We start from the raw sequence: 26,893 nt of genomic DNA on the forward strand, positions 1-26,893 counted from the left end.
AGTTCATAGGTATATTTAAATTGCTCTCAAAAAAAATTTTAAAAAAAAATTGCTCTCCTGGTCTTGATTTAATTTTTGTATATGGTATCTATCTAAAAAAAATTGCCCATTTTCATTTACATTTTCCAATTTTGTGGACTATAGGTTTTGTAGTATGATCTAATGATTCTCTAAATTTCCTGTGTCTTTTGTTATGTCTCCCTTTTTATTTCTGATTGTGTTCATTTGGATGTTCTCTCGCTGCCTTATGATTAGTTTGGATACAGATTTATCTTGTTGATTTTCTCAAAGAACCAGTTCTTTGTTTTATTGAGTCTTTGGATTGTTTTCTTTGTTTCTATTTTGGTGATTTCAGCTCTCAATTTGATTATTTCCTGTCTTCTACTTGTCCTGGTTGAGTCTGCTTCTTTTTGTTCTATAGCAGATGGAGGCCATCACAGAAAACGGCAACAGGACACAGTGCAAGAATAAGCGATTGTAGAGAGCTCATCTCCAGTGGACACATCCACATCACAGCTCTCGTGTCTCAGGAACACCATGGAAGATGGAGCAGAAAGAGTGTAAAAGTCAGAATACTGTAGCTCAGCTGTGAAACAGTCTCTCCTAAAAATGTAAGCATACACAAGATTGGGAAAATGGCAATATCAAGGGACAAGTTACATGTGGAAGGGGGAAAATTTCATGGGTCCCATCCATAGAAAAAAATCTGTATGCAGCTAGAGACTGCTGGGAGGATAATCAGCCTTTCCCAGGGATGAGCCCCCTCACTGGTTGTCCAATGTAGAGTCGTCAGCCCCTAAACAATATACACAGAAAACAGATTCAGGAGATTTATTTTTATATATTCATGAATATGAATACGTACAGCTATACATATGTAACAATAATCAAAGAAAAAGTGGCTACCAACTTAAAAGGGAGCCGTAGGAGAGGTTCAAATGAGGGTTACTGGGCTGGGTTAGAGGCAAGAAAGGGAAGGGGAAGTTATATAATTCTATTTTAATTAAAATCTTATTAAAAATAACTTCCAGCCTTCAAAAATGTTAATAAACAAAAATTCAAAATGTGGTACATGAGTTTTTTTTAATCATATCAATTGATATTTTTCCTTGGTGGGATGGATTTTGAACTCTTTGCCTCTTTGTGATGTTTCGTGGAAAGAACTGCATTGATGGGAAAAGACACCACTTGCAGTCCTGGTTCAAACCTGTGAAAAAGCAAATCTACAGTTTGTGTTGCTCCAAAGGAGTTTAGACCACCTTTGGGGGCGTTTTACTCACAGCTACATTGAGTTTAGCTATGCAGTTCAATTTCCTACAGTTCAGCAGCTCTGTATTAGGAAAGACAGGGTTGGATCCTTGCCGTAGTTTCCTAACTTTGTCAGAGAACTTAAAGTGCAAAGCTATCTCAGCCCTCAGACTCATAGCTCTGTCCCCTTACTCTTTCTCCCAAGTCATTGGCTCTGCCCAGCTTTGGGCTCTGCAGAACGTCTCTCCAAATGGTGTTCATCTGAGCAAGTTGTGGGGGCAGGGATAGGAGCCCTCCCTCATCCCTGTCACCCTCACCCATCAGCCTTAAGAGAGTTTGCCACCAGCTCCCCGTTTCACATATCAGTCCCATTTCTATCTGTCCATGGAGGGTTTCCAATGTCCATAGGGCCATTGATCTGCTGGGTACAGACTCTACTCTCGCTCCTCTCTCAGTGCTAGTGTGGAGAGGGAAGAGAGGGTATAAGCCAATGTCGGACCATTCCTCCTGACCTTAACAAAATGAGTTTTGCCAAAGTCTTTAGCTTCCAGGCATCCCCACCAAATATGTATCCAGGCCTTGGTCATCCAGCTAACTATTAAATGAAGCGTTTCTTATAATTCCCCTGATCTCCACCAAGCCACTGGTGGCAGCTGGATACTGTCCACAGCCCCTCTCGTCTGTTTCCTGAAAAAAAAAAAAGGGAAAAAAAAGAAAAGGAAGGAAGGAAGGAAGGAAGGAAGGAAGGAAGGAAGGAAGGAAGGAGAAAAGGAAGAAATCTCATCTGGGGCTGATAAATTCACTTACAACTATCATTTCTTTCAGGGATAAAAATTTCTATGTGTATCAATCATCCTGCCTGTTTTCTTTCACCAAATCAAATGGATGTGATTTCTAAATGCCTTTTTACCCAGAGGTCTTTGAGTATTTTTTAGGCAGTACTTAAAATCATGGTTATACAACTGTAGAACAAAATCTGAAATAGTCACCACTATAATAAAATCAGCAATTAATTATTTAATTTTCTGTATTTTCTCCGTTTTCCTTAAACCATTAAAATTTCTCAAATATAATAAGTTATTCATATAACAAGCTTTAATAATGTTTTATTAGGTGTACCCATAGATTTAATTTCAGTTTAATGTATTATATGTTTGTTTCTGTATTTATGTATTATGTCTAAGTCTACAGATTAGTCTATAATAAGATTCTTCTACAGTCTTAATAGACTTTATTCAATACTGTATCCTTCTGTCTCCATAGACACTGTCTCTAAAGAAGCAGAACTCGGTATACTTTGTAAACCTGAAATTAGGTAACTCGGAAGGTTCATTAGTGAATGTACATCACTAGGGATTTGCTTATTTAGTTCATTGCATTTTTATTAACAAAGTCAAATGTCACCAATGCTCATTGTTCTAAGTCAGAGCAACAACGATCGTAAGTGGAGATGATTGCTGTCAGCTTTGTTTGTTTTTTCAGGAAGGAGGCTAAAGTAGTACAATAGGGAAGCCCAAGAAATAGGATAAAGATAGATTCTACTGAGGTGTGTATGCATCCTCAAGCTGTTATGAACTTGACAGTGGCAAAAGTGGCTATAAGTTGATATGAGAATCTTCATCTCAATTATCATTTTAATTTAGAAATTTTAAGACATCAAATTTAAACAACCATTAAAATCTATGTTGATAGTCACAATGGTAAGCAAATCAATTTTCTTGTTTTTACTATATCTACTTTGTTTGATCTCAGTTTTGTATACCTTGGAAAAGATTACCTCTTAAAATGGGAAATAAATATGAGTGAAAATTTCTATATTTTCAAAGCACTCCTTTTTTCTATAGAACATAGCTTCTTTTCATATATAAAAATATAAATTTATAACAATATATAAGTATATGCATAAAATGGAGAGATTTTATGTACAAGAATATATTTGCACTTAAGTGTTCAACTCAGCTGATGGCACATGCCTATAATCTCAATGCCAGGAAGGCTCAAAAGAAGCAATAAATGAATGTTAAAATCTGATGACGGTTGAGAAATCTATTAACTACATTGAGAACCAAACATGAAACAAATAAGATCTATGTGCACACGCTTAGGTAAATACCTGGTCATTCAAAGAAAGACAAATTGTGAACATTGAGGAATCATTAGAAATCTCTGTCCTCATTTGATTTTGAAAATAAACAAAAATCAGTTAGCTACACTGATAGCACTAACAGCCAATGGTGACAACACTGATTAACCTTACTCAGAAGACCGATCTCTGTGTCACCTCTGAGACTCGAGGTAGAGCTGGGAGAAGGAATTTTTGAGGACATCTGGGGAAAAGAAGGCAATTTCTCTGTTGTGACCTATGAATATAGACAGAGCAAAATATTAGTCTCTTTAAGAACCAAAGTATCCATTTGTAGTGAAACATGTTTATAATCTCAATAGGAGGCTGAGACAGGAGGATTGAGGTTTGAAGTATCCTGGATTATGTACCAAGATCCTGTCTACAAACAAAACAATTTTAATCAAAAAATATACTTAATCATCAATTCATATAAAATGTAGTTATACAAAGTCAATATGGAAATGCTTTGCTTTAGAAGTCCATTTAAACAGGAAAATACCTTTATAGACAACTGATTGGAAAACATGTAATAGATAAATACACTTAGAAGCATTTGATAAACAACCAGTTGCATGTGGGTTTGACTGAGTTGTGCCAATAGTGAAAAAAGGTTTCCGTTCCAAGATTTCTGAATGAGTGTCCTTCCTTGTATATTAATCCCCATAATGTTCTCAAAGGTTGCAGAGATGGGGGTTACCAGTACCATATTTTAAACACAGGAACTGTTGAAAATACTGTAATTTTCTTAAGTAAAGGACGATAAAGGAAACACCAATTTCGATAATTTTGTCAATGGTTTAAAACATAAAAAATTCAAATTGACTTTTGCGACCTCAGAATTTGTAGAAAAGCCATAGTTTCTAAATAAATACATACTTATTGAAATTTAGCTACCACTGTTTATTTATGTAAATGTCCTCAAACAAGTTACAATCTTTCTCCTAGACTGGATTAGCCATTCTCCTTATTCTTTTATTCCATTTTTTATATTGAGGTTGAGACTGGTCTGTGCGGGAAAAGCAAACTAAAATGTGATGTGCATGGGATGATAGAGGATCATCACAGTCAGGCTCTTGGAAATATATCTATCAACATACATGTTGATATGAATGTATGTTCTCTGTATAATTATATCCTGCTCTAAGACCTTCTGTGTCGTGTACCACCCTGAATTGCTAAGTGGTAGCTAAGGGACAAAGAAACCCAATAAAGAGGCAGTATCAAGGGAACAACTAGGGAAGTGTGTGTGTGTGTGTCTGTGTGTGTCTGTGTGTGCACATAGCTGAGCTGATATCTCTGCGTACACTGTACATTCATGATTGCTAAGTCTGGAAGTCTTCAGGATGAAAACACACACTGCAGCAGACAAAATGTAAAGGTTTTAGCTCTAGAGTTGGGACAGAGACCGGAAGTGATTACCATGCATAGCCATCCCAGGTGGTCTGACTTGCGTCGGCACTTCACAAAGGAACCGTATGCTTGGGAAGTGCGTCACAAAATTCCAGGCAATTCTGATAATTCTTGAGCCAAAAGATACCTTTGCTTCCCATGAAATAGCAGAACCACAGGACATAGAAGTCCTTATACACTAGGCATTTAAAGCGTAATTGTTTTTAAAGCTAGAATAAATAAGAGAACTCTGGCAGATTTAAAACTAGGAATCTATAACAAAATATCTCTGAATGTTCTGTGCAGATCTAAGAGAGACCAGGAATCAGTAATGAGGAACCACACCATCACAACTTTCATCTTACTGGGACTGACAGATGACCAGCAGCTGCAGGTTCTTGTCTTTGTCTTTCTCTTCTTTACCTACTCACTGAGCATAACTGGAAATCTGACCATCATTTCCCTCATCTTAGTGGACCCTCGCCTTAAAACAGCCATGTACTATTTCCTGAGAAGCTTTGCTCTCTTGGAGATCTCATTCACATCTGCCAGCATCCCCAGATACTTGTATAGCATAGCAACGGGTGACAAAATTATTACCTATAATGCCTGTGTCGGCCAAGTATTTTTCACTGACCTTTTTGGTGTGACTGAATTCTTCCTTCTAGCTGCCATGTCCTATGACCGCTACGCGGCCATCTGCAGGCCACTGCACTATGTGACTATCATGAACCCCACAGTCTGCAGGAGTCTTGTATTCTGTTCTTTGGTAGCTGGCTTACTTATTTTAATCCCTCCACTTAGCCTTGGCCTAAAGCTGGAGTTCTGTGATTCTAATATCATTGATCATTTCATCTGTGACGCTTTCCCTCTCCTCAAAATCGCGTGTTCAGACACGTGGTCCATGGAGCAGACAGTCCTCATCTGCGCTGTGTTGACTCTCATCATAACACTGGTGTGTGTTGTTCTCTCCTACATTTATATTATCAAGACAGTTCTTAGATTCCCTTCTGCCCAACAAAAGAGAAAAGCCTACTCTACCAGCTCTTCCCACATGATTGTGGTTTCCATCACCTACGGCAGCTGCATCTTCATCTACATCAAGCCTTCGGCTAAGGAGGAGGTGGCCATTAACAAGGGTGTGACAGTTCTCACTACTTCCATTGCCCCTGTGCTGAACCCTTTCATCTACACACTTCGGAACAAGCAAGTCAAGCAAGCCTTCTGGGACTCAATAAAAAGAACTGTAATAGTTCCCAAGAAATAAGATGGTGAAACCTAGCGAACATGGGTGGTAAACTTCCCAAACTTCTGGGTCAGGTTAATGTTTTCTGGACTTTTGCTCATTGTGGTCACCTGCGACTCCAGCCCCCGTGAACCTCTTTTAAGATCACATCCTTCCAGGTGTCCTTCCAGGTGTGTTAAAAGCTTTCAGAACTCATTACCCCCTCTTCCACTTGAAAACTAAGAATACCCACAAAATAACAAAATAATGCAAAACAATAGAGAAGCAATTGCCAAGAGAGTTTTACATCTTCAGCAAAAATTAAGTCACAATTGTTTCTTCTAATCCATAACTTTCAATTGGTTTATTCACTAATTCATTTAATGGATATCAGATCAATATGTTCTTTCTTTAAGGCAGGCACTGTTTGGGCCCTGAAAACAGAAGAAGACACACACAAAAAAAAAATCTACCCCATCCCATATGTACTCTCAGTGATAGAACAGAGAATGGGAACAGGCTAATGAGTGGCTAACCAAAATGTTGTACGTGCACAGCAGGAAATGCTTTTAATCATAAAACAGGATGAAATTCTATCATTTGTGATAGAGGTGGGATAGGACAATTGTGCTGAAGTAAATCAGGCACAGACAGGCAAGTATTTCCCTCTTATGTGGGTTATAGAAGGGCTGACCTCAGAGAAGTGGGGAACCAGAAGGTATTTATCAGGAGCAGGGAGGAAGAGAATGCTGGGGAATGTTTAACTAAATTGAGGACGGGCAGAAGTCAGATGCTCCAGTTACTGCATACACGATTGCTGCAGAGATAATGGTACCGAACAATATCATTCAAAAGCCTGACAATAAATTCTGAATGTTTTTATCATACAGAAATTATTAATGTTTGAAGAAATTAAATTTGTATCTTGTGTGTTCTTGTATCAAGACATCATGTGATACTTCATAAATATGCACACTTGTTATGTTTTAAGACATGTCTAAAAATTAATATGTAATAACTTTAAAAAGAAAAACTTATTCTGAAATAAATGTTTGCCATGAATGAGAATGATGTCTTTTGATCTCATTAAATCTATCAAAAATGCTCATATATATAAAAAAATCATCATTATTATCTGGGCATAGTGGCACACACCTTTAACTCCAGCCCTTGGGAGGCAATGGTCATCCTGGTCTACAGAGCATGTTCTAGGGCAGTGAGGGCTACACAGAAAAGCTCAAAAAAATTAATATTATTAACTATAGTGTTTGGTAGGGGAGGGTAGGACAGAACATTTATTCATTTCTTCCAACAACCTTATTTCTTCCCTTCTTTTTTAAAACTATTTCCCCTTTATTGAGAAGATTCTTCTCACACACTATTTTGGGATTATGGTTCCCCTCCCTCTGCTACTCCCAGTTCTTCCCCTTTAGATCTACTCCCTTTCGGTCTTTCATTAGAAAAGAACAGACTTCTAAGAGATAACAGCTAAAAATGACAAAATAAATATAATAAAATGAAGCAAAAACCATCATATCAAAGATGGACAAGACAACCCCAAAGAAGGAAAAGAGATCCCAAGAGCAGACCCAAGAATGAATCAGAGACCCTCATTCTCACACTCAGGAGTGCCACAAAAATACTAAGCTAAAAGTTATAATACATATGCAGACCAATATCGGCCCCGTGTTTGCTTCTTCAGTCTCTGAGTTCATATGAGCTTTTCTCAGTTGATTTAGAGGGTCTTATTCTCTCTCTGCATAATATCTGGCTGACCCAAGTGTACATGATGAGAGGCTATGGAATGTGCAGCCCCAGGAGATCATTTTGGAAACAGGGATGGATTCTAAGAGCCTTAGATGGTGGACGACTACAAGGAAATGGTGTTTCCTGGTTTTGTCATGACACTTACATGTACGAATTCAGCATCCAACACTACTCAAGACTTACGCAGGCTCAGGCAGATAGAATTCCAACATGGAAAGTTAGTTTCCTTTATGGGTTCAGTCTTTAGTGACCTTACCGCCCTCCAGTGAAAACCACACATCCAAGAGTGTATGGACAGCCCAAATTGTACATTGTGAGTTTCAAAAAAGAGACACAAAGTTGGGTGGGTATAGAAAGGGGAGGATAAAGGGTAAATCTGATTAAAATATGTTGTATAAAATTCTTAAAGAACTAATAAAATGAGGCAAACTAAGAGTGGTTTAAAAATAAATAGAAGTTGAAAAGCATATAGTGTGCATTATAATATATGATCTTGGTCAATTTGTTATAACAGCTTAAATTAAGTGAAAAAGGAATTTATTTCAGTAAATAATAGAAAAACATAGTTCTAAGATTTTAAATTTTTGCAGCCATTTACAATAAAATATTAAGTGGAAACTTCCTTCAAGTTTGACACTTTTGTGTTATCAACTTAATGCCTGATAAAAAAATAGAAGTTACAATATATTTAATCTTTCATCTTTCATTAATGGTGAGGGGAAAACACAAGCTGGTTCTTGACCATCTGAATTTTTCCTTTTCTTTCGTGTCTCGGCCTGTTCCTGTTGCTATGGCTGCATCTTTGGGTCTCTAAGGACAATGCCCCCACTGCAGCATCTTTCAGGACTTTTAGCTCAAGTTCATTACAGAGACTAATTAGTGATGTCTGAACACAGGTCACTGAGGACTCAGACATTTATTTATTTAGTTTCAGGTTGAAAAATAAAATAAATGCAAATTGTAGCAGAATACCCAAAGAAATCATCATGTCTATGGTTTGAAAAAAAGAAGAGGACAACATTTGTGGCTACATTTTATTTTCAACCAAAGAAATCGAGAATGTGTGTCTAGGATAAAAGAGAACAAAATTCCAGGGTGTTAGAGATGAAAGAATCTTGAGGGACTCTAGGGCTTGACCTTCCCACAGTACAAGAGAGAAAGTGGGTATGGGTGCACTGAAACGAGAAAGTTCTACATGAGCCTTTGCTGGTAGGGTCTCTGCATCAAAATAGACTCCAGGACACTTGCTGAAGAATCCGCTGAAGCTGCTGGTAGCTCTCAACAGAGTAAGTACGGTGGCTACTTCATTCAACTTCATGTCTGGCGATGATTTTCTCTGGTAAACATATTCGGCCTCGCATAAATCAACTGCAAATCAAACAAAATCATCTGTAATTATTTATATAAATTGTTGTATAAAATGCACAGGTAGTTCTGGGTTGTGTTTTTGGGTGCTGCTTTTCATCAAAACCTAACTATAATGTAAATTTTTACAGATGGACAGTGCTGTGATTCATAACCTCACTCTCCTGTTTTAAGAGGAAAGGTGTATGCATTAAAAAGATCACCCAGCATGATAACTTATCCAGATGTGAACAAAATTGGTTCTCTGGATATTTTTAATAAAAAGATGTCTTTGGAAAATGCAATTTTTTTAAAACTTTGCCTCTTGAAAGTTAGGATTATTGCTGTAATAGAATAAATCAAGGTCGTTTTGTAGCCAGGGCTCTCACACAGCAGTAGAAGAACAAGCGAGTTACCACAAACTAACTCCAGGAGCATACACTAGGGGATCTGGGTTGGCAGCTGAGGGAGGCTGAAAAGAATGCATTCCGTTGACCAACATCATCCAGTCTCTAAAGTACCCAGGAATGTCATGGATCTTCAAAAGCCACTGCTGGCTCTCGTTCAGAATGCTGGTGACAGTAAGCCGGCCATGTAATTAAGAGGAGATGTAGCCCTCATTTCTTGATGCAGAGACTGGTTTAAAGGCAAAACAGCAACTGTTCACATAGCATGGGATTTTGTTAAGAAAATGGAAACAAAATTGCTTTCTTTTCAAGAGTAACTCAAACACTGGAGATGGTCATTCAAGCATCAAAATACACTTGGTTAAATGGGCTGCTGATACGAAGTGTCACCTGAGAAAAACAATAGTGCAGCTGTTACTTTAAATCAAAAATTAGTGAATCCCTAACTCTTATTTTCATACACCATTGAAATATCCACTAAAGAAAATATAAGGTAGAAAATGGTAATGAAATCCTAAAATAGAAACTGAAATGCTGAATGTTCCACGATGTAATTTTCTGAATGGAAACCTGATAGGACAGAACCTATATCAAACAAAACCGCCAAAAATCTTAAAGAAAAAAAAAACAAAACAGACGTGGTGGTATTCATCATTAATCCCAGCACAAGGGAGACAGAAACAGGCAGATCTCTGTGAGTTCAAGGACAGTCCAGCAGGCATATATAGTGAGTTCCAGGCCAGTCAGGCGTACATAATAAGATTGTGTAAAAAAAAATAATCTTGAAAAAAAGGTATAATAAACATATTTACTGTGTTAATTCGATAACTGTTCTGTGACAGGGCCACACTGAAAGGTCAAGGAAAAGTTAAGTAAAGGTCATTCGAAGACAACATCCTGGTAGACAAAGGTACGAAATAAATGAAGCTTTTATTCATAAAGGTGACATTTCTAAGAATTAGATAACTGTGCAAAAATGTAAATAGACTTTGCAGACATTTTAACAGTCGCAGAAAATAAAGAGATATGTAATAGAATATAGGAAGTTGTTTTAAAGGCTGGCAAACATTCCTGTTGTTTTTAATAAAGGTGAAACTTTGAAATGTTAACAGTTTATAAAACTAGAGAGAGTTCTGAGCTTTTAACACAAGTGTAGTGTGGTGAGTTAAGTGGACTTCAGTGCATTTATGGAGATGTAAAAATATTTGCTCCATATCACTATGTAAATAGCATGTGAAAGTATGTATTAAGGTATGTGAATTCCTTGATTGAATACATTACTGGCAGATGTCTCAAGAAAACTAAAAACTTTCCAGTAACAAAGTTATAATGACAGCTTACATAGGGAGGAGAGGCTACGTAGCACTTTGAACAGCATGGAAAGCAGCAATGACTTTATTCACTAGTAACTAACTCTTTTGGTTCAAATGCAAATATATATATAATAGAAAAACACAAAATTTTGAAAATGCACTGCATGACAGGTGCTGTGTTAATGGCTCTGTCAGTGAGGACCCAGTACAGATTCCCAGCAACTACATAAGTAGCTGGTGCGGTGGTATATGCCTGCAATCCTTAGGAAGACCACTGGAGTTCACTAGCCGGCCAGCTTTGCCAAATCAGCAAGCCCCAGTTCTGTGAAAGACCTTGTTTCAGAAGGCAAAATGGAGAGCAATAGAGGAGGTACCTGGTGTGGACCTGTGGCCTCCAGATGCATGTGCATTCAGATAAATACCTAAACACCTGCAAATACACACATGTGCACAGATAAATACCTGAACACCTGCAAATACACACATGTGCATTCAGATAAATACCTGAACACCTGCAAATACACACATGTGCACACACCAAACACACAAAGAAAAGTTTAAATCAGTCACCAAACAGTTTGATGATGAAGCCCAGAAAGAGGATAATGCCCCCTTCAGTGTGGAAGCCCATGGTATAGATTTGTATATTCTGCTAAACTATTTCTTACACCTTGATTACTATGTAGAACTGTGTTGGTTCCATCCTGGTTAAAAAGAGTAGAGCTATCCCTGATCTCAGTATGTTTGCATTCTAGGAGAGAGTGTGAAGCAGACACAGGAGACAAATGAGCAATACAAACGACGGACTTTTAGGCTGCTCTTAGTAAAGTGACATTCAAACTAAACGTCAAAAGTAAGTAGTTACTCAGAGTCAGCACATAGAAAGCCTTGTATTATTTTAAACTTGATTTTAAACTCAATAGTAGTGATAAGTTTTTAAAGTATTTTCCATCCTCAATACACTGAAAGCATAAAGGATATTTTTTTCTCAGCTTGGAAGAAACATTTCCTATATATAATCGATTGTGTATTCCAGTAAACAATGAGTATCAACTCCACACTAATGAAGAAATATAAAAATAATCAGAGACATTATAGACCAATGAAGAAATTTCAACTTAAAACAGAAAACATACATCATAAATGCATACTTAATCATCAGGGCATAATATAAAATACAAGTTACAGTTGATGGAACACAGCCTGTTCATGGAATCCAGATGAGTTGTTATATGTTTACATTTTATCGAGGATCAAGTATTCTAGGAAAGGCATGATTGCATTTGAATGTGAACCTTTCAAATGCAGAAGAAATAGACATACGAAGACAATGCTTTCATTGAATCAGAACACATTGTGATTAAAATAGAACACCATAGGAAGATCCAGTTAGATACAGACTACAAACATAAAAATGAAGAATATTAATGTTGCAACAGTTATTTATTTTTTCCTTAAAAATGTATCACAAACTGCCAAACCAATTGACTAAAGTAAGTTGTTGAATAACTAAGCTCACAGGAATATTGACAGTATCAGCTACGACTTACAGAAGAAAGTACACATGAATAAGTTTACTAGAACACTCTCTGCTCACTGCTTTCTGGCTTTGCTACTTTTCAAGTGAGACATCTCTAACTTTTTCATGAAGACTGAATAATTCAGTAGTCAGGGATGAAAAACAACACAGTAACCACCTTCATTCTGTTGGGACTAACAGATGACCCTCAGCTTCAGGTTCCAATTTTTGTGCTTCTATTTTTTGCCTACATGTTGAGTGTAACTGGGAATCTGACAATCATATCCCTCACTATATTAGATTCCCACCTTAAAACACCCATGTACTTTTTTCTACAAAATTTCTCCATATTAGAAATTTCATTTACATCTGCCTGTATCCCTAGATATTTGTACAACATAGCAACAGGAGACAGGTCCATCACTTATAATATTTGTATCATTCAAGTGTTTTTTACTGATGTTTTTGGAGTAATTGAATTTTTTCTTCTGGCCATTATGTCCTATGATCGCTATGTGGCCATCTGCAAACCCCTGCATTATGTAACCATCATGAGCAGCAAGGTGTGTCAGAAGCTTGTCGTCTGCTGCTGGCTGGCTGGCCTGCTGATCATATTCCCACCACTGACCCTGTTCCTAAATTTGAGATTCTGTGACTCAAATGTTATTGATTATTTTTTCTGTGATGCATCTCCTATCTTGAAGATCTCATGCTCAGACACTTGGCTCCTAGAGCAGCTGGTGATTGTCTGTGCGGTGCTGACCTTCATTCTGACCCTCGTGTGTGTTGTTCTGTCCTACGGACACATCATCAAGACCATTCTGAGATTCCCCTCTGCCCAGCAAAGGAAAAAGGCCTTTTCCACCTGTTCTTCTCACATGATTGTAGTTTCAATCACCTATGGAAGTTGTATTTTCATTTACATCAACCCTTCAGCAAAGGAATCTGTGGCTATCAATAAAGGTGTGGCAGTTTTAATGACATCAGTTGCTCCTATGTTGAACCCTTTCATTTATACTCTGAGAAATAAGCAAGTGAGACAAGCCTTCAGTGATTCCTTCAAAAAATTTGCCATGATCTCAATGAATAAAAAGAAAGTTCAAATATAGAAATAAAATATTAATTTAGAATAAACCATTAAAGTCCATATATGTTTGCCTCTTCTTGATTTGATCTGTGTTTGGATGAACTTTCTTATGAATTTTTGAGAAACAGCAGAACATATGTTATATAAAAAACAGAAGTGATGAAGCTGGAGAGCTGGCTCAGAGGTTAAGAACACTGCTTTACTCTTCCAGAGGTCCTGAGTTCAATTCCCAGGAACCACATTTTGGCTCACAACCATCTGTAATGAGATCTGGTGCCTTCTTCTGGCATGCAGGCATACATGCAGACAGAATACTGTATTTATAATAGATAGATAGATGATTGATTGATAGATAGATAGATAGATAGATAGATAGATAGATAGATAGATGAGAGAGAGAGATAGAGAGATAGAGAGATAGAGAGATAGAGAGATAGAGAGATAGAGAGATAGATAAGATTTATAATGGGAGTCAAAAAAAGAAAATAGAGGTGATCAGTAGTATGATGCAGGCTTAAGTGAGAATAAGGACTGGGTCTAGGGGAGAGGAGATCATGAGAAGAGGGTTAATAACAATGATGTGTAAAGAGCATTATGGAAACCACTACTTGGTAAACTAGTTAAAAAATATTTTAAATGAAATTGAACATATGTACTATAAATGGCAGGGGTGGGGGTTATACTGTTCCCAGAAGCTACAAGATATGAAATGAAAATTCCAGTGCCAAACATGGGGTACCTCCCTATGTCTTTTTTATTAGGACAACCCCAAAGACCTCCAAACAGTAGGATACTGCCCCTGCTCTTGGCTGGCAATCATAACTTATAACCTTATTGTTGAAGACACCACATGGTTTGGTTATATGACATAGGATAAATCAGCCAGGAACTGTACTGGAAGCTTCCTCCCTGCTGGCTAGCTTTCCTTGTACCAGAAGATGCCATGCAGGGTGCTAGGGGGAAAGATATCAATTTCCTAACCACCAGTGAGCCTTCCATGCTAAAATAATATTGATATCCATGCAAGAGGTACTGACTGGTGCTATAAAGTCACATTGGCTACAGGAGTAACCAATTACTTTCCAAGTGAATTTGAGACGCTCCCTACTGGCAAAAATTTATGCCTGGTAATACAAATGTGGTATGATTATAAAGAGATCGTGGACCCTAGGTGGGGAAGCTGCTCCTGTCATTTTGCTAATGCGCATGTCTAATGCACCTCTAAATATCTGTGTTTATCCCCATAAATAGTGCTATCTTCAAAACTGGTCAGAGCAACTTCTTTTTGAAGGTCAAAGACTCATAACTGGTAAAAGTGTTGAGACCAAATTGAGTGATCGACCCTAATGAAGACAGTTATCACCGTGAGACTATGAAAACCTCAAGGAGATCATAGGGAACAAAAGCAAGGCTGGTCAGAGCAACTTCTTTTTGAAGAAGCAAAGACTCATAACTGGTAAAAGTGTTGATACTAAGTTGAATGATTGACCCTAATGAAGACAGTTATCACCATGAGGTTCAGAAAACCTCAAGCAGATCATAGAGAAAAAATTCAAGGCTAGAATGCAGAATAGAGCTGTGCAGTGCGGTCTTCGGAACATGGCAGAATGGCAGCGCTCGTGGACTCACACAGCTGTGATGTGCACAGAACAGAGACCATCAGTACTCCAGCAAGGATGTGGGAGGAGCATATGAGGAGCCACCCCCTTATATTTTACTTTTTTATTTCATTTTACATTCCATCCACAGTTCCCCCACCTCTCCTCCCACCCACCCCTGTCTATCCCCCAGCCTACCCCATCCACTCCTCTCAATGGGTAAAAGGTCCCATGGGAAGTCAACAAAGTTTGGCATCCTAAGTTGGGGCAGGACTAAGCCCCTCCCCCATGCATTAAGGCCGAGCATGGCATCCCACCATAATGGACTCCAACAAGCTAGCTCATGCACCAGGGATAGATTCTGCTCCTACTGCCAGGTACCTCAAAGATAATCCAAGCTTCACCATTTTCTCCCACACATGGAAGGCCTAGTTTGGTCTCATGAAGGCTCCACAGCTATTGGTCTAGAGTTCCTGAGTTTCCACGAGCTTGGTTCAGCTGTCCATGTAGATTTCTCCTCATGACCTTGACCTCCCTCGCTCATATATTCTCTCCTCCCTCTCTTCAATTTGATTCCTGGTGCTTGGTTGTGGATCTCTGTATCTGATTCCATCAGTTGCTGAATGAAGGTTGTAGTTTTGTCAGTTGGGGTACTCACCAATCTGATTACAGGGAACACTAGTTAGGGCTCCCTCTTCACTATTGCTAGGAGTCTTAGCTGGGGCCATTCTTGTGTATTTTAGGGAAATTACTTAGTACCAGGTTTTTCCTTAATCCCATAGTGACTCTGTCAAGATCTCTCTTTCATTACTCTTCCACTTTGTCCCTCTCCCCCCCTTGACCATCACATTCCCTCAAGTTCTTATCTCACATTCTGGATTTTTTTATGACAGCTTCTATTTCCTCATGACTTATAGGTCAATTTAAATTGTTCACCTGGTCTTGATTTAATTGTGGTATATGGTATTTATCTAAAACCAAGTCCATTTTTTTTACATTTTCCAACTTTTTCGCATATAGGCCTTTGTAGTAAGACCTAATGATTCTCTGAATTTCCTCAGTGTCTGTTGTTATGTCCCCCTTTTCATTTCTGATCTTGTTAATTTGCACGTTCTCTCTTGGCCTTTTGATTAGTTTGGATAAGGGTTTGTCAATCTTGTTGATTTTCTCAAAGAACCAGCTCTTTGTTTCATTGATTCTTTGGATTGTTTTCTGTGTTTCTATTTTGTTGATTTCAGCCCTCAGTTTGATTATTTCCAGTCTTCTACTCCTCCTGGGTGAATCTGCTTCTTTTTTTTCTAGAGCTTTCAGCTGTGCTGTTAAGTCTCTAATGTGAGCTTTTCTGTTTTTTAATGTGGACACTTAGTGCTATAAACTTTCCTCTTAGCACTTGATGTGGGAAGGACATTGGTTAATTAATAGATAAACTGCTTGGCCTCATAGGTTAGAACATAGGTGGGTGGAGTAAACAGAACAGATGTCTGTAAAGTCCATTTGATTAATTACATCTGTTAGTTCTCTTATTTAACATAGCCATTGGTGAGAGAGGGGTGTTGAAATCTCCTACTGTTATTATGTGGGGTTTGATGTGTGATTTGAGTTCTAGTAATGTTTCTTTTACATATGTGGGTGCTTTTATATTGGGGGAAAAGATATTCAAGATTGAGATTTCATCCTGATGAATTGTTTCCGTTATAAGTATAAAGTCTCCATATCCATCTCTTCTGATTGATTTTAGTTTGAAATCAATTTTGTTAGATATTAGTATAGCCACATCCACTTCTTTCTCAGGTCCATTTGATTGGAAAACCTATTCCCAACCCTTTACCCTAAGGTAGTGTCTGTCTTTGAGGTTGAGGTGTGTTTCTTGTAAGCAGCAGAATGTTGGATCCTGTTTTTGTAATCATTCTCTTAACCTGTGCCTTTTTATAGGTGAATTGAGTCCATTGATATTAAGCAATATTAATGACCGGTGGTTGTTAACTCCAGCTATTTTTTGGTGGTAGTGTTTTGTGTGTTTCCCTTCTTTGAGTTGTGTTGGTGGAGGGTTGTCAGATGTCTGTGCTATTGTGGGTGTTGTTGGCTTCCTTGAGTTGAGGTTTTCCTTTCAGTACTTTCTGTAAGGCTGGGTTTGTGGATATGTTTTGTTTAAATCTGTTTTTGTCATGAAATATCTTGTTTTTCCCATCGATGGTGAGAGAAAGCTTTGCTGAGTATATTAGTCTGGGCTTGCATCCATGGTCTTTTAGTGTCTGCAACACAATCAAGACCTTCTGGCTTTCATAGTTTCCATTGAGAAGTCAGGTGTAATTCTGATAGGTTTACCTTTATATGTTACTTGACCTTTTTCCTTTGCCACTATTAATATTCTTTCTTTATTCTGTATGTTTTGTGTTTTGATTAGTATATGGAGAGGGGACTTTTTTGATCCAGTCTATTTGGTGTTTTGTAAGCTTCTTGTACCTTCAAAGCAATATACTGCTTTAGGTTGGGAAAGTTTTCTTCTAAATTTTGTTGAATATAGTTTCTGGGGCTTTGAGCTGGAATTCTTCTTCTTCTACAACTATTATTCTTAGGTTTGGTCTTTTCATGGTGTCCCAGATTTCCTGGATGTTTTCTGTTAAGAATTTGTTCGATTTTGTTTTCTTTGATCAATGAGTCTATTTTCTCTATATTATCTTCAGCGCCTGGGATTCTTTCTTCTATCTCTTGTATTCTGTATACGTGTATACTTGTACACTTGTATACTTGTCTCTGTAGTTCCTGTTCATTTACCCGGATTTTCCATATCCAGCCATCCCTCGGTTTGTGTTTTCTTTATTTCCTCCATTTTGCTCTTCAAGTCTTGAACTATTTCCTTTACCTGTTTGATTACTTTTTCTTGGTTTTATTGGATATCTTTGAAAGATTTATTAATTTCTTCTAACTTTTTGTTTGTCTTCTCTTCCATTTCTTTAAGGGAGTTTTTTCACTTCCTGTTTAAGGGTCTCCATCATTTTCATAAGGTTACATTTAAAGTTGATTTCTTTACTTCTTCTGGGTTAGGATGTTCAAGTCTTCCTGTTATGTGTTCACTGGTGTCTGGTGTTATCGTATTATTTTTCAGGATGTTGGAGAATTCTTGCATTGGTTCCTGCCCATCTCTTCCTTCAAATGAGGCCAGCAGAGTCTTGGCTTTTTGGTCCAATCTTTGCTGTGGCTGACTGTGTACTTGGGAGTTTTTCTTGCTCTGTCCTCTTTTAAGTCTCCTCAGCACTGGAGCAGGCTCTCAGATTCCCTCTGCCCTAAAGCAGGCTGTGCTAGGGGATATAAGGACCTTGCAGGTGAAAAGGATTGCTTTGGAACTGGGTGGATTGGGGTGAAGCCAGTAGCCGGGAACACACACTGATGGACAATCAGAAAAGCTTAGGGAATTGGAGGGAGCCTGGACTCAGATTCCTGGGACCGTCCGGCCACGTGGCCACTCACTCACCTCTCCAGATCCCCTCAGCACGGGAGCAGGGCCTCTTGCTGGGTCTAAAGGACTTTGCAGACAAGAAGGCAGGCTTGGGGGGCAGGGTGGGATGGTACAAAGAAGCCCCAGCATCAGGAGTACTCCTCGCTGGCTCTCCGGACCCCTCAGCTCTGAAGCAGGCTGTCCCTACATGTTATTTTAACCCATCTCTATTAATCTGTGCATCACCACGAGGTCATGGCCTACCTGCAAAGTTTCAACATGTCTGACTCTGGTAGAGGCTCCATGGCTTCTTTTACTCTGTTCTTCTTTCTCCCAGCATTCAGCCCAGCTTTGTCCACCTACCTCAGTTCCCTGCTCAGGCCCAAGACAGTTCTTTATTCATTAACCAATAAACCAATAAATAAAAGCAACACATAAAAATAAGGACCTCCCACACCACTGTCCTTGTCCAAACTGAGACTATAATGTGGCACAAACAGCACTTGTTTAACCTAGCTTACCAGTCATGTTGCTGGGTTAGGGAAAAGGAAAACATGTTGAAAAGAGAGTGAGAAAGAGAGACATACCCAGACCTGCAGAGAGGAAGGGAGGCTGAGGCAGATTATGCTTCTGTAGAGAAATTTCTTAATTTTAGGGGTTTTTTGTCCCTGTGAATGATGTCCAGGAATTCCCATCAGAGGTTGTAAACGTTTCTGGGTGATTTTAAAGTTTTATTTCATAAAGAAAAATGCAGATTAAGAAACGAAATAAAAGGAGTCCCCTCGGGACAGGATCCCACACCGCTGTATTTCCAACTTGTAAGAAGAAATCAGAGGAAAGCTTAGAGAGGCCATTGTGGGGAGGTGTGCCGCTGAACCCTCAATTGCCTTGGAGACCCCAAGATGCTGGAGATGACAGAGCTGTGGGACACCTGCTGAGAAGAGTAGCTATCAGGCAGTGGAAACAGCCCAAGAGAGAGAGGTGTGTTGTAGTCAACAAAGCTGAAAGGAATTGGAGACCTGAAGTTTATTATTATTATTTTTTTATGACATCAAACATGGAGATGCAGAGTTGGAGTTTGCCCAGTTGATTTTCAGTCTAATTTTACTCCAGCATTTCCTCACTATGCTCCCTGCCCCATGTTTTGGAATAGTCATGTATATGCTGTGTGATTGTATGTTGGAAGTATGTGATCTGTTTTTGATTTTGATTTTATAGGGGATTACAGTGAAAAGATCACAAGACTCTCAGGAAAGACTTTGATCTTTGGACTTTTAGACATTGTTGAGACTATGATAGATGCTGGGGACTGTCTTAGCTTGGATTTTTATTGCTACGAAAAGACACCATGACCACAGCAACTCTTTTTTAAATTAATTTATTTAAAAAATATTTTCTCATTTTACAAATCAATCCCAGTTCCCACTTCCACCCCTTCTCCCACTCCCTTCATCTTCCCTTCCCACGCCCTTCCATTCCTCAGAAAGGATGAGGCTTCACGTGGGAAGTCACCAAAGTCTGGCACATTGCTTTGAGGCAGGAACAAGGCCGAGCAAGGTGTCTCTCCAAAGAGAATGGGCTCCAGAAAGCCAGTACAAGTAGTAGGGATAATTGCTGGTGCCACTACCAGTGGCCCTGTAGTCTGTCCCAGCCAGACAACTGACACCCACATTCAAAGGACCTAGTTTGATCCTATGCTTGTTCCTCTATTGTCAGGTCAGAGTCAGTGAGCTCCCATTGGCTCAAGTAAACTGTTTCAGTGGGAATTCTTTGCTCATATTCTTGCTATTCCCTCTCTCTGTGTGTTATATGTAGTGTGTGTCTGCGTGAGGGTGTGTATTTTATGTGTCTCTTTGTTTCATATGTTCGTATGTGTGTGTTTTATGTGGTGTGTATATGTGTGAGGGCGTGTGCTTTGTGTGTCTGTGTATGTGTGTTGTATGTGGTGTGCATGTATGTGTAAGGGTGTATGTTTTATGTGTCTCTGTGGTGTGTGTGTGTGCTTGTGTGTGTGTGTGTGCACTTGCTTTTCTATGAGAGTGTGGAGGTCAGATGTTGACATCTGGGGTCTTTCCTCAATTGCTTGCCACCTTACTATTTGACACGGAATTTCTCACTGAATCTGTGGCTTACCTTTTAGATTCTATATAAGGAATATCTAGAATCAGCTCATCTTTGACCCCATCTTGTATGTTATGGTTACTGGTGCAAGTCAACATGCCCAGTTAGTACATCAGTGCTGGGAATCTGCATCCAGGTCCTCATGTTTTTAAAGCAAACACTTTATCTGTGGAGTCATCTCCTCAGGCAGAGAGGCAATCTGAAGAATTATCAGAGTAAGAAACTCGAGAAATAGAATTGTTTAAGCCCAAAGAAAAGCAACCCACAAAGAAATATTCAAGTTGTGCAGTGGTGGTGCACACCTCTAATCCCAGCATTTGAGAGGCAGAGGCAGGCGGATCTCTATGAGTTCGAGGCCAGCCTGGTGAGCAGGAGCTACTTACAGGAGAGGCTCCAAAGCTAACAGAGAAACCCTGTCTTAAAAAAAAAGAATTTTGTACATAGTATAATAATCCCTTCTGAGAAAGAGGTAGGAATTTCTGACACAGTGTGTTTATGCTTTTGATAATTATCGATCGAAGAGTTAAGAGATGATAATGAGAATAATATGGTGCAGTCATTAGACTGATCCCCCAATTTATGACAAGCAAAAGAGTTTAACTAGATGTATTCTGTATACAGTCTACCAAAATAATTTTCTGCCTCTTTCATCAAAGGTAGATACCAGAAAGGTCTTGAACTAGTTTGAAACAGACTGCTGACACCAGCCATACCCAGCTTACCTGGGAAGTCACTTCAGGAGAAAGGAGGAAGATCCTGAACATCACCCCACATTTTCATTCTTTATCAGGCCACTAAAGGGAGTGGAGATGCAGTACTTTTCTGACAGCATCACTGAAGGCTTGTTTCACTTGCTTATTCCTTAGGGTGTAAATGAATGGGTTAAGTAAAGGGGCAACTGAGTTATTGAGCACAGCCACACCCTTGTTGAAGGCAACTCCTTCTGTTGCTGAAGGCTTTATGTACATGAAGATACAGCTCCCGTAAGAAAGGAAGATGACAATCATGTGGGAAGAACATGTGGAAAAGGCCTTCTTTCTCTGCTGTGCAGAAGGGATCTTCAGAATGGTCCTGATGATGTGGGTGTAGGAGAGAATGACCAGCACCAGGGTGACTATCAAGGTCATGGCCGCTAAGACAAATTCAATGAGCCTCAGCAACCTTGTGTCTGAACAAGCGATTTCTATGAGGGGCCCATAGTCACAGTAATAATGATTGAGCACATTGGATGCGCAGAAATCCAGCTGACTGGTCAAGATGATTAAGAATAAGATGATCAGGAAGCCACTCAGCCAAGAGCAGAGGACCAACAGGGAGCAGACCCTGTTGTTCATGATGGTGGTGTAGTGCAGGGGTTTGCAGATGGCCACATAGCGGTCATAGGACATGGCCGTCAGAAGGTAAAACTCAGTGGCTCCAAACAAGATAGCAAAGAAGTACTGCGTGAAGCAGCCAGCAAAGCTGATGGTCTTAATTCCCGTAGAGATGCTGAAGAGTATCCGGGGAGTAAACGTGGATGTGAAGGAGATCTCCAGGAAGGAGAAGTTCCTGAGGAAGAAGTACATGGGTGTCTGGAGGTGGGGATCCAGCAGTGTGAGGAGGATGATGGTGAGATTCCCCACAATGCTGAGGATGTACGTGAGCAGGAGAAACAGGAAAACACAGACCTGAAGCTCTGGGGCATCTGTGAGTCCCAGCAGAATGAATTCAGTCAGAGTTTGATTTTTCATCACCGACTTTTGTGCCTCGTGAAGCTGAAAAAGAGAGAAACGGGTGATGACGGCGAGCAGAGCCCAGCGCTGCAGTCAGGAGGTCTCAGAGTTCCCCTGAAAATCTGTCTTTAGGGAATCCATCTGTTCTGCATCATGCAGACGCAATGGCTGCTGGCTTCAAACTTGCCCTTCCTATGTACGTCCTATGACATTGTTGCAAGCAGTCCCATGACCAACTGGGCTTTCCTGGGTGCAGCTTTTCAATTTTAATTTTTATGCTTTTTTCTTACTTCAAACCTCAGAGGATGTAGTAGCACGTGCCATCTTCCCCAGCCTCACGTCTCGATGATCCACTCTATTGTTGTCATCTCAACACATTCACCACCTGCTTCATTCTGTTTCTCCACCTGCTAACACCCACAGTGCAGTGCAGGGTTGGTTCCCCTCCCCCCTTTAGGTTTTGTGCCTAGGACAGAGCTCAAAAAAGCCTTCAAATACTGAATTCTGTATATCTATATATCTATATCTATACCTCTCTCTCTCTATATATATGTCTGTAATTGGATTGTTATTCCATAATGTCAATATTTTCAGGAAGGGGCTCCTGGGCTCCCCCAGATTCTCTTTCAGTGTTAACTAAGTCTGTTAGAGGAGACTTGGAAGAGGTTTTCTTGTCTAGCTGGGTTTCTGGAACACTTTCTGCCCATTAACATTCAGTTTCTGGAGATTTCACTGCTTTGTCTTCCAAATTTATGTTCCTATCCAACACAACACAAGCACCCATGGATCATTGTGCAAATATTTTCATTTCATCATTGCAATAATAAAACATTGGAAACAATAAAATTACATGAGTATGCAAAGAACAAAATTATAGTTATTTCTATTGTGGAATAATATGGGGAATTTATATTTTATGACTTAGATAAGACTATGATATATGCTGATGCCCTGCTTCCCAACAGTGTGATTTTAACTTTGTGTGCACAGACTAGCATTTGGAAGAATTCCAGTGGCCAGGAATGTTTTTTCTGTGTGAAGGATGGAAGACTTTCTTTATCCTTCACGTTAAAAATGTTCAAAACAAGCCAAAGTGTGTTTTTTAATATCAAAAGTTGCAGAAAGGGTAGTAGACAGCCCTTAGACAGGATGGACAGACTCACTTTTTGACAGAGAGAAGGAGCTGAGGGATTTGCCTCTGGATGTTAGGTGGGGTGAGTCAGATGGAGATGTTGGACAGACTGGAATTTGGGACAGTACCTAACACAAAAACAGGTTTTAATACTAACCTGTACCCTGATTGGTCACAAAACGCAGATGCAGGCTTGTGGATTCTTGGTGCTGTGAGTCAGAGTGGAGAGTAAATACGGATGGAACCTGACACAGTGGGTCATTCCTATCTGGATCCTCCCACAGGCCCCCTTTTCTCACAAAGCTCAGATGCAGGCTTCTGTGGAGGTTGTCTGAACGTTTCTAGTTTTCCTCATCTTTAACCAATCACTTACTGCCCCTTTCATGGGTTCATATAGACCCAACCTGTAATTCCTGAGGGTGCTGCCTTACTCAAAGCAACTGGATATAGGAACAGTCAGCTGAAAGCCCTACTGCTTGTATGTGGTCTAAAGTGTGGTCTTGGGCCTTTTTCCAACTTTATATAAGGTTCAGGGAAAGACTATTTTGTTTAATTGACTCATCAGAGACCATTGGAGGATAAGTGATTGCCCTGAGACTCAGGTCCAGGAAATGTTAGTTAGTCTCTCTCAAAAAGAGTACTGGGGATTAAATTTAACAGGTAGCTAAGGACGATGCTCCAAACAGACCCATGAGAAAGATGCCTCCATGTAGGAGTTGGAGTAATAGCCTTGTGGAAACTGAAGCGATAATCATGGCAGGGGGAAGGAAGTGAAGTGTTTACTCAGGGTTCTCTACAGGAACAGAACTGATAGTTGTGTGTGTGTGTGTGTACATGATTCATATGCGTACATATACACATACATAGTGGATTTATTATAATGGCTTAAGGGCTGTGGTTGGACTGGTCCAACAATATTGTCTCCCAATAGAAAGGTCAAGAATCATGATGCTTAATGTCTACTGGAATCTTAAAGATGTATATTGTTTTTTTACTGTGTTTTTCTTTCATTAAACATATATTCTTTTATCATTTTCTCATATCAGAGAATTTTGAATACAGTGTCCCTCTCTCTACTTCTGTCTGTTCCTACCTATCCCCTCTCACATCTGAATTCATTCCCTTTCTATCTCTCATTAGAAAATAACAGGCTTCTAAGATAATAACAACACAATATAAGGAAAAATAAAATATAATAAGATAAAATCCTTATATTGAAGTTGGACAAGACAAGACAACAGAAAAATAAAGGAACCACAAGAGAAGGCACATGCATCGGAGACCCACTTGTTCACACATTCAGTAGTCCCCCAATAAAGTGTCAAACTGAAAGCTATAGTTTAAATGTAGGGGACCTGGTGCAGACCCATGGAGGTCCTCTGATTGCTTCTCCAGTCTTTCTGAGTACATATGACCTTTGCTCGGTTGTTTTAGAGGGCTTTGTTCTTCTGACATCCTCCATCCTTTCTGTCTCCCCACTCCTTCTGGTTCCTCTTCCATGGGATTCTCTCTTAGGGGAGGGATTTGGGGGAAACATCTCATTTAGAGCTGTGTGTTCTAAGGTCGGGCAACAATCTACACTCTGAGTCATCTCTCCAGCTCTGAAGTGACATCTTGCTTTAAACTTTATTTTATTAAATAAAAATATTGTCTCTTCACAGAATTAAAAATATTTGTGTATATAATGTGTACATAAAAGCATGTATGGTACTTCTAAAGTGTTATTTTGGGCTTACGATGACAAGAATTGGGGAACAAAAATTAATTGTATGTCTCTCCTAAAAGATCAGTATAGAGCTTTGTTCTTTTTTTATGGATAAATCTTCCTGCTAATCTAGTCAAGGGCATAATTTATTAATGAGCAACCCCCATGAACCTGATTAACATAACACAGTCAGTAGAATATAGTGGATGTTAGATGTTGACACACATGGTCACAATAAAGTTGATATCACACTGTGAGAGTAAAGACAGATAATATTTCGATTACAGCATGTCTGTTATTGTGAGAGACATAGTGGGTATCAGCGTATGATAGTTTCTCTGTTTGTTTTGACAGTCACGTCAATCCACTTCATCACTAAATGTATTGTATTGTGGCCATGCTGTTATTTCCAGACACATTTCTTAGAATAATGCCTGGCAACACTGGATAACACTAATGGATTTCCCTTGTGATGTCAGTGATTCATGCGACACTTCAGAGTGTCACCCATGCTGTTGGTAACCATTCACAGTTGTACATTTCAGTGACTGTCTCATTGCCTCGGGAAATTTCCTTCTTTTACATTTTCTATGCTATACAGCAAAATGTCAAACAATTTTTCAAATATTCATTAACTTGTGAATGACATACCAGAGGACTCTTGGGCTCTCTCTGTTCTTGGGGGAGATGATGATTAGAGCAGAGTGTGTGTTAGATTTTTGGAGATTTTTAAATATCCACAGTGGCATTTTTTTCCCCGTCTTCAGAACAGGCACTACGGGATCAATTGTGCTAACAAACAATATGTTCCCTGGAGGTCTTGATACTGGAGATTAATAATAACCTTTTGTTGTGATAGTAAAGAACAAAGGTTTAAAAGATTTTTAAAGAAGGCATCCTGGAGAGACACGTGAGGAGGTTGCAAGGGGAGTGTTAAGCATAGGTCATCATCAGGCTGGAGAGAAGAGCCTCAGGGATGGAGTAATGGGGTTGGATGTCATCCTTGTACGGAGTGGCCTGCAAAAGAGATCATTTCTTTACTAGCATGTATCAATTATACAAAGCGATGATCTTCATATGACATTCCAGACAAGCTTATATTGTAGTACCAGAGGTATATTTAAGTTGTCTTCAAGTCATTTGGAAAGCCACGGGTCTTTTTTAGGTAGAGAAAATAGGTATGCAACTTATGAATTGTAGTTCTCTTGAGCAGACCCCTTTAAAGATTTTTCATACATATTATGGTTTTTTGTGTTTATATGGGATCTGGGTGCAAAGTGTGTGTCTCTGCATCTATGTGCATTTCTTGCACCTTTTTCTCTGGCTCTTTTACTTCTATTTTTATCCTATTCCATTTGTTTTTGTTTTATCTTATGCTATTATTTTTTAAATGCCTACTTTCTAATGAGAAAGAGAAACAAAGGGTGTGATTTAGATAGGAAGGGAGGTAGAGAGGTTCTGGGAGGAGAAATTCCAATCAGAGTACATAAAATTATGAAAAGAATCTATTTTCAATAAAAAATGTAAGAAAACATTTTAGATTACAGAGCCATCAAGACAACCACACGGTAGAGTCTTATTGCATGTCCCGTGCTCAGTGTCTCCTATTAATAACTCCTTACATCATTCTGATGCCTTTTTATAACTAATCAATTGTACTGATAGGTTATTGTTAAACAAATTCAATCATTTATTCATATTTTTAGAAACATTTACCTAGTTGCCTTCTGCACTTCATGATCTTACCCAGAGTGATCGTGTTGAA

General features: G+C 39.1%; 3 protein-coding genes across 3 annotated transcripts; 2 read left to right on the forward strand and 1 right to left on the reverse strand.

Moving 5' to 3' along the window:
- The first annotated feature begins 5,093 nt into the window (after positions 1–5,093).
- LOC126492050 (olfactory receptor 6C2-like) lies at positions 5,094–6,029 on the forward strand. The gene has a single exon (XM_050128154.1). It carries the CDS (start codon positions 5,094–5,096, stop codon positions 6,027–6,029), a length of 936 nt encoding a protein of 311 aa, XP_049984111.1.
- Positions 6,030–12,492: 6,463 nt separating this feature from the next.
- LOC126492044 (olfactory receptor 6C2-like) lies at positions 12,493–13,446 on the forward strand. The gene has a single exon (XM_050128147.1). It carries the CDS (start codon positions 12,493–12,495, stop codon positions 13,444–13,446), a length of 954 nt encoding a protein of 317 aa, XP_049984104.1.
- Positions 13,447–17,944: 4,498 nt separating this feature from the next.
- On the reverse strand, positions 17,945–22,309 carry LOC126492045 (olfactory receptor 6C4-like). Its single transcript, XM_050128149.1, has 2 exons — positions 21,398–22,309; positions 17,945–17,965 (listed from the first exon to the last, which is right to left on the reverse strand). The coding sequence occupies exons 1-2, from the start codon at positions 22,307–22,309 to the stop codon at positions 17,945–17,947; spliced, it is 933 nt and encodes a 310-aa protein (XP_049984106.1).
- Positions 22,310–26,893: the final 4,584 nt, after the last annotated feature.

The sequence above is a fragment of the Alexandromys fortis genome, unplaced genomic scaffold (genome assembly GCF_014885135.2).
Source record: "Alexandromys fortis isolate MF-2015 unplaced genomic scaffold, M_Fortis_MF-2015_v1.1 scaffold_263, whole genome shotgun sequence".
NCBI classification, from domain to species: domain Eukaryota; kingdom Metazoa; phylum Chordata; class Mammalia; order Rodentia; family Cricetidae; genus Alexandromys; species Alexandromys fortis.

What these genes read in the sequence shown, in the direction of transcription:
- LOC126492050 (XM_050128154.1), top strand. Translation starts at nt 5,094, where the DNA reads ATGAGGAACCACACCATCACAACTTTCATCTTACTGGGACTGACAGAT.
- LOC126492044 (XM_050128147.1), top strand. Translation starts at nt 12,493, where the DNA reads ATGAAAAACAACACAGTAACCACCTTCATTCTGTTGGGACTAACAGAT.
- LOC126492045 (XM_050128149.1), bottom strand. Translation starts at nt 22,309, where the DNA reads ATGAAAAATCAAACTCTGACTGAATTCATTCTGCTGGGACTCACAGAT. An exon ending in TCAGTGATGCTGTCAGAAAA is followed by an intron (nt 17,966 to 21,397) that starts GTACTGCATCTC and finishes AAGAAATGGAAG; the next exon opens with AGAAGACAAACAAAAAGTTA.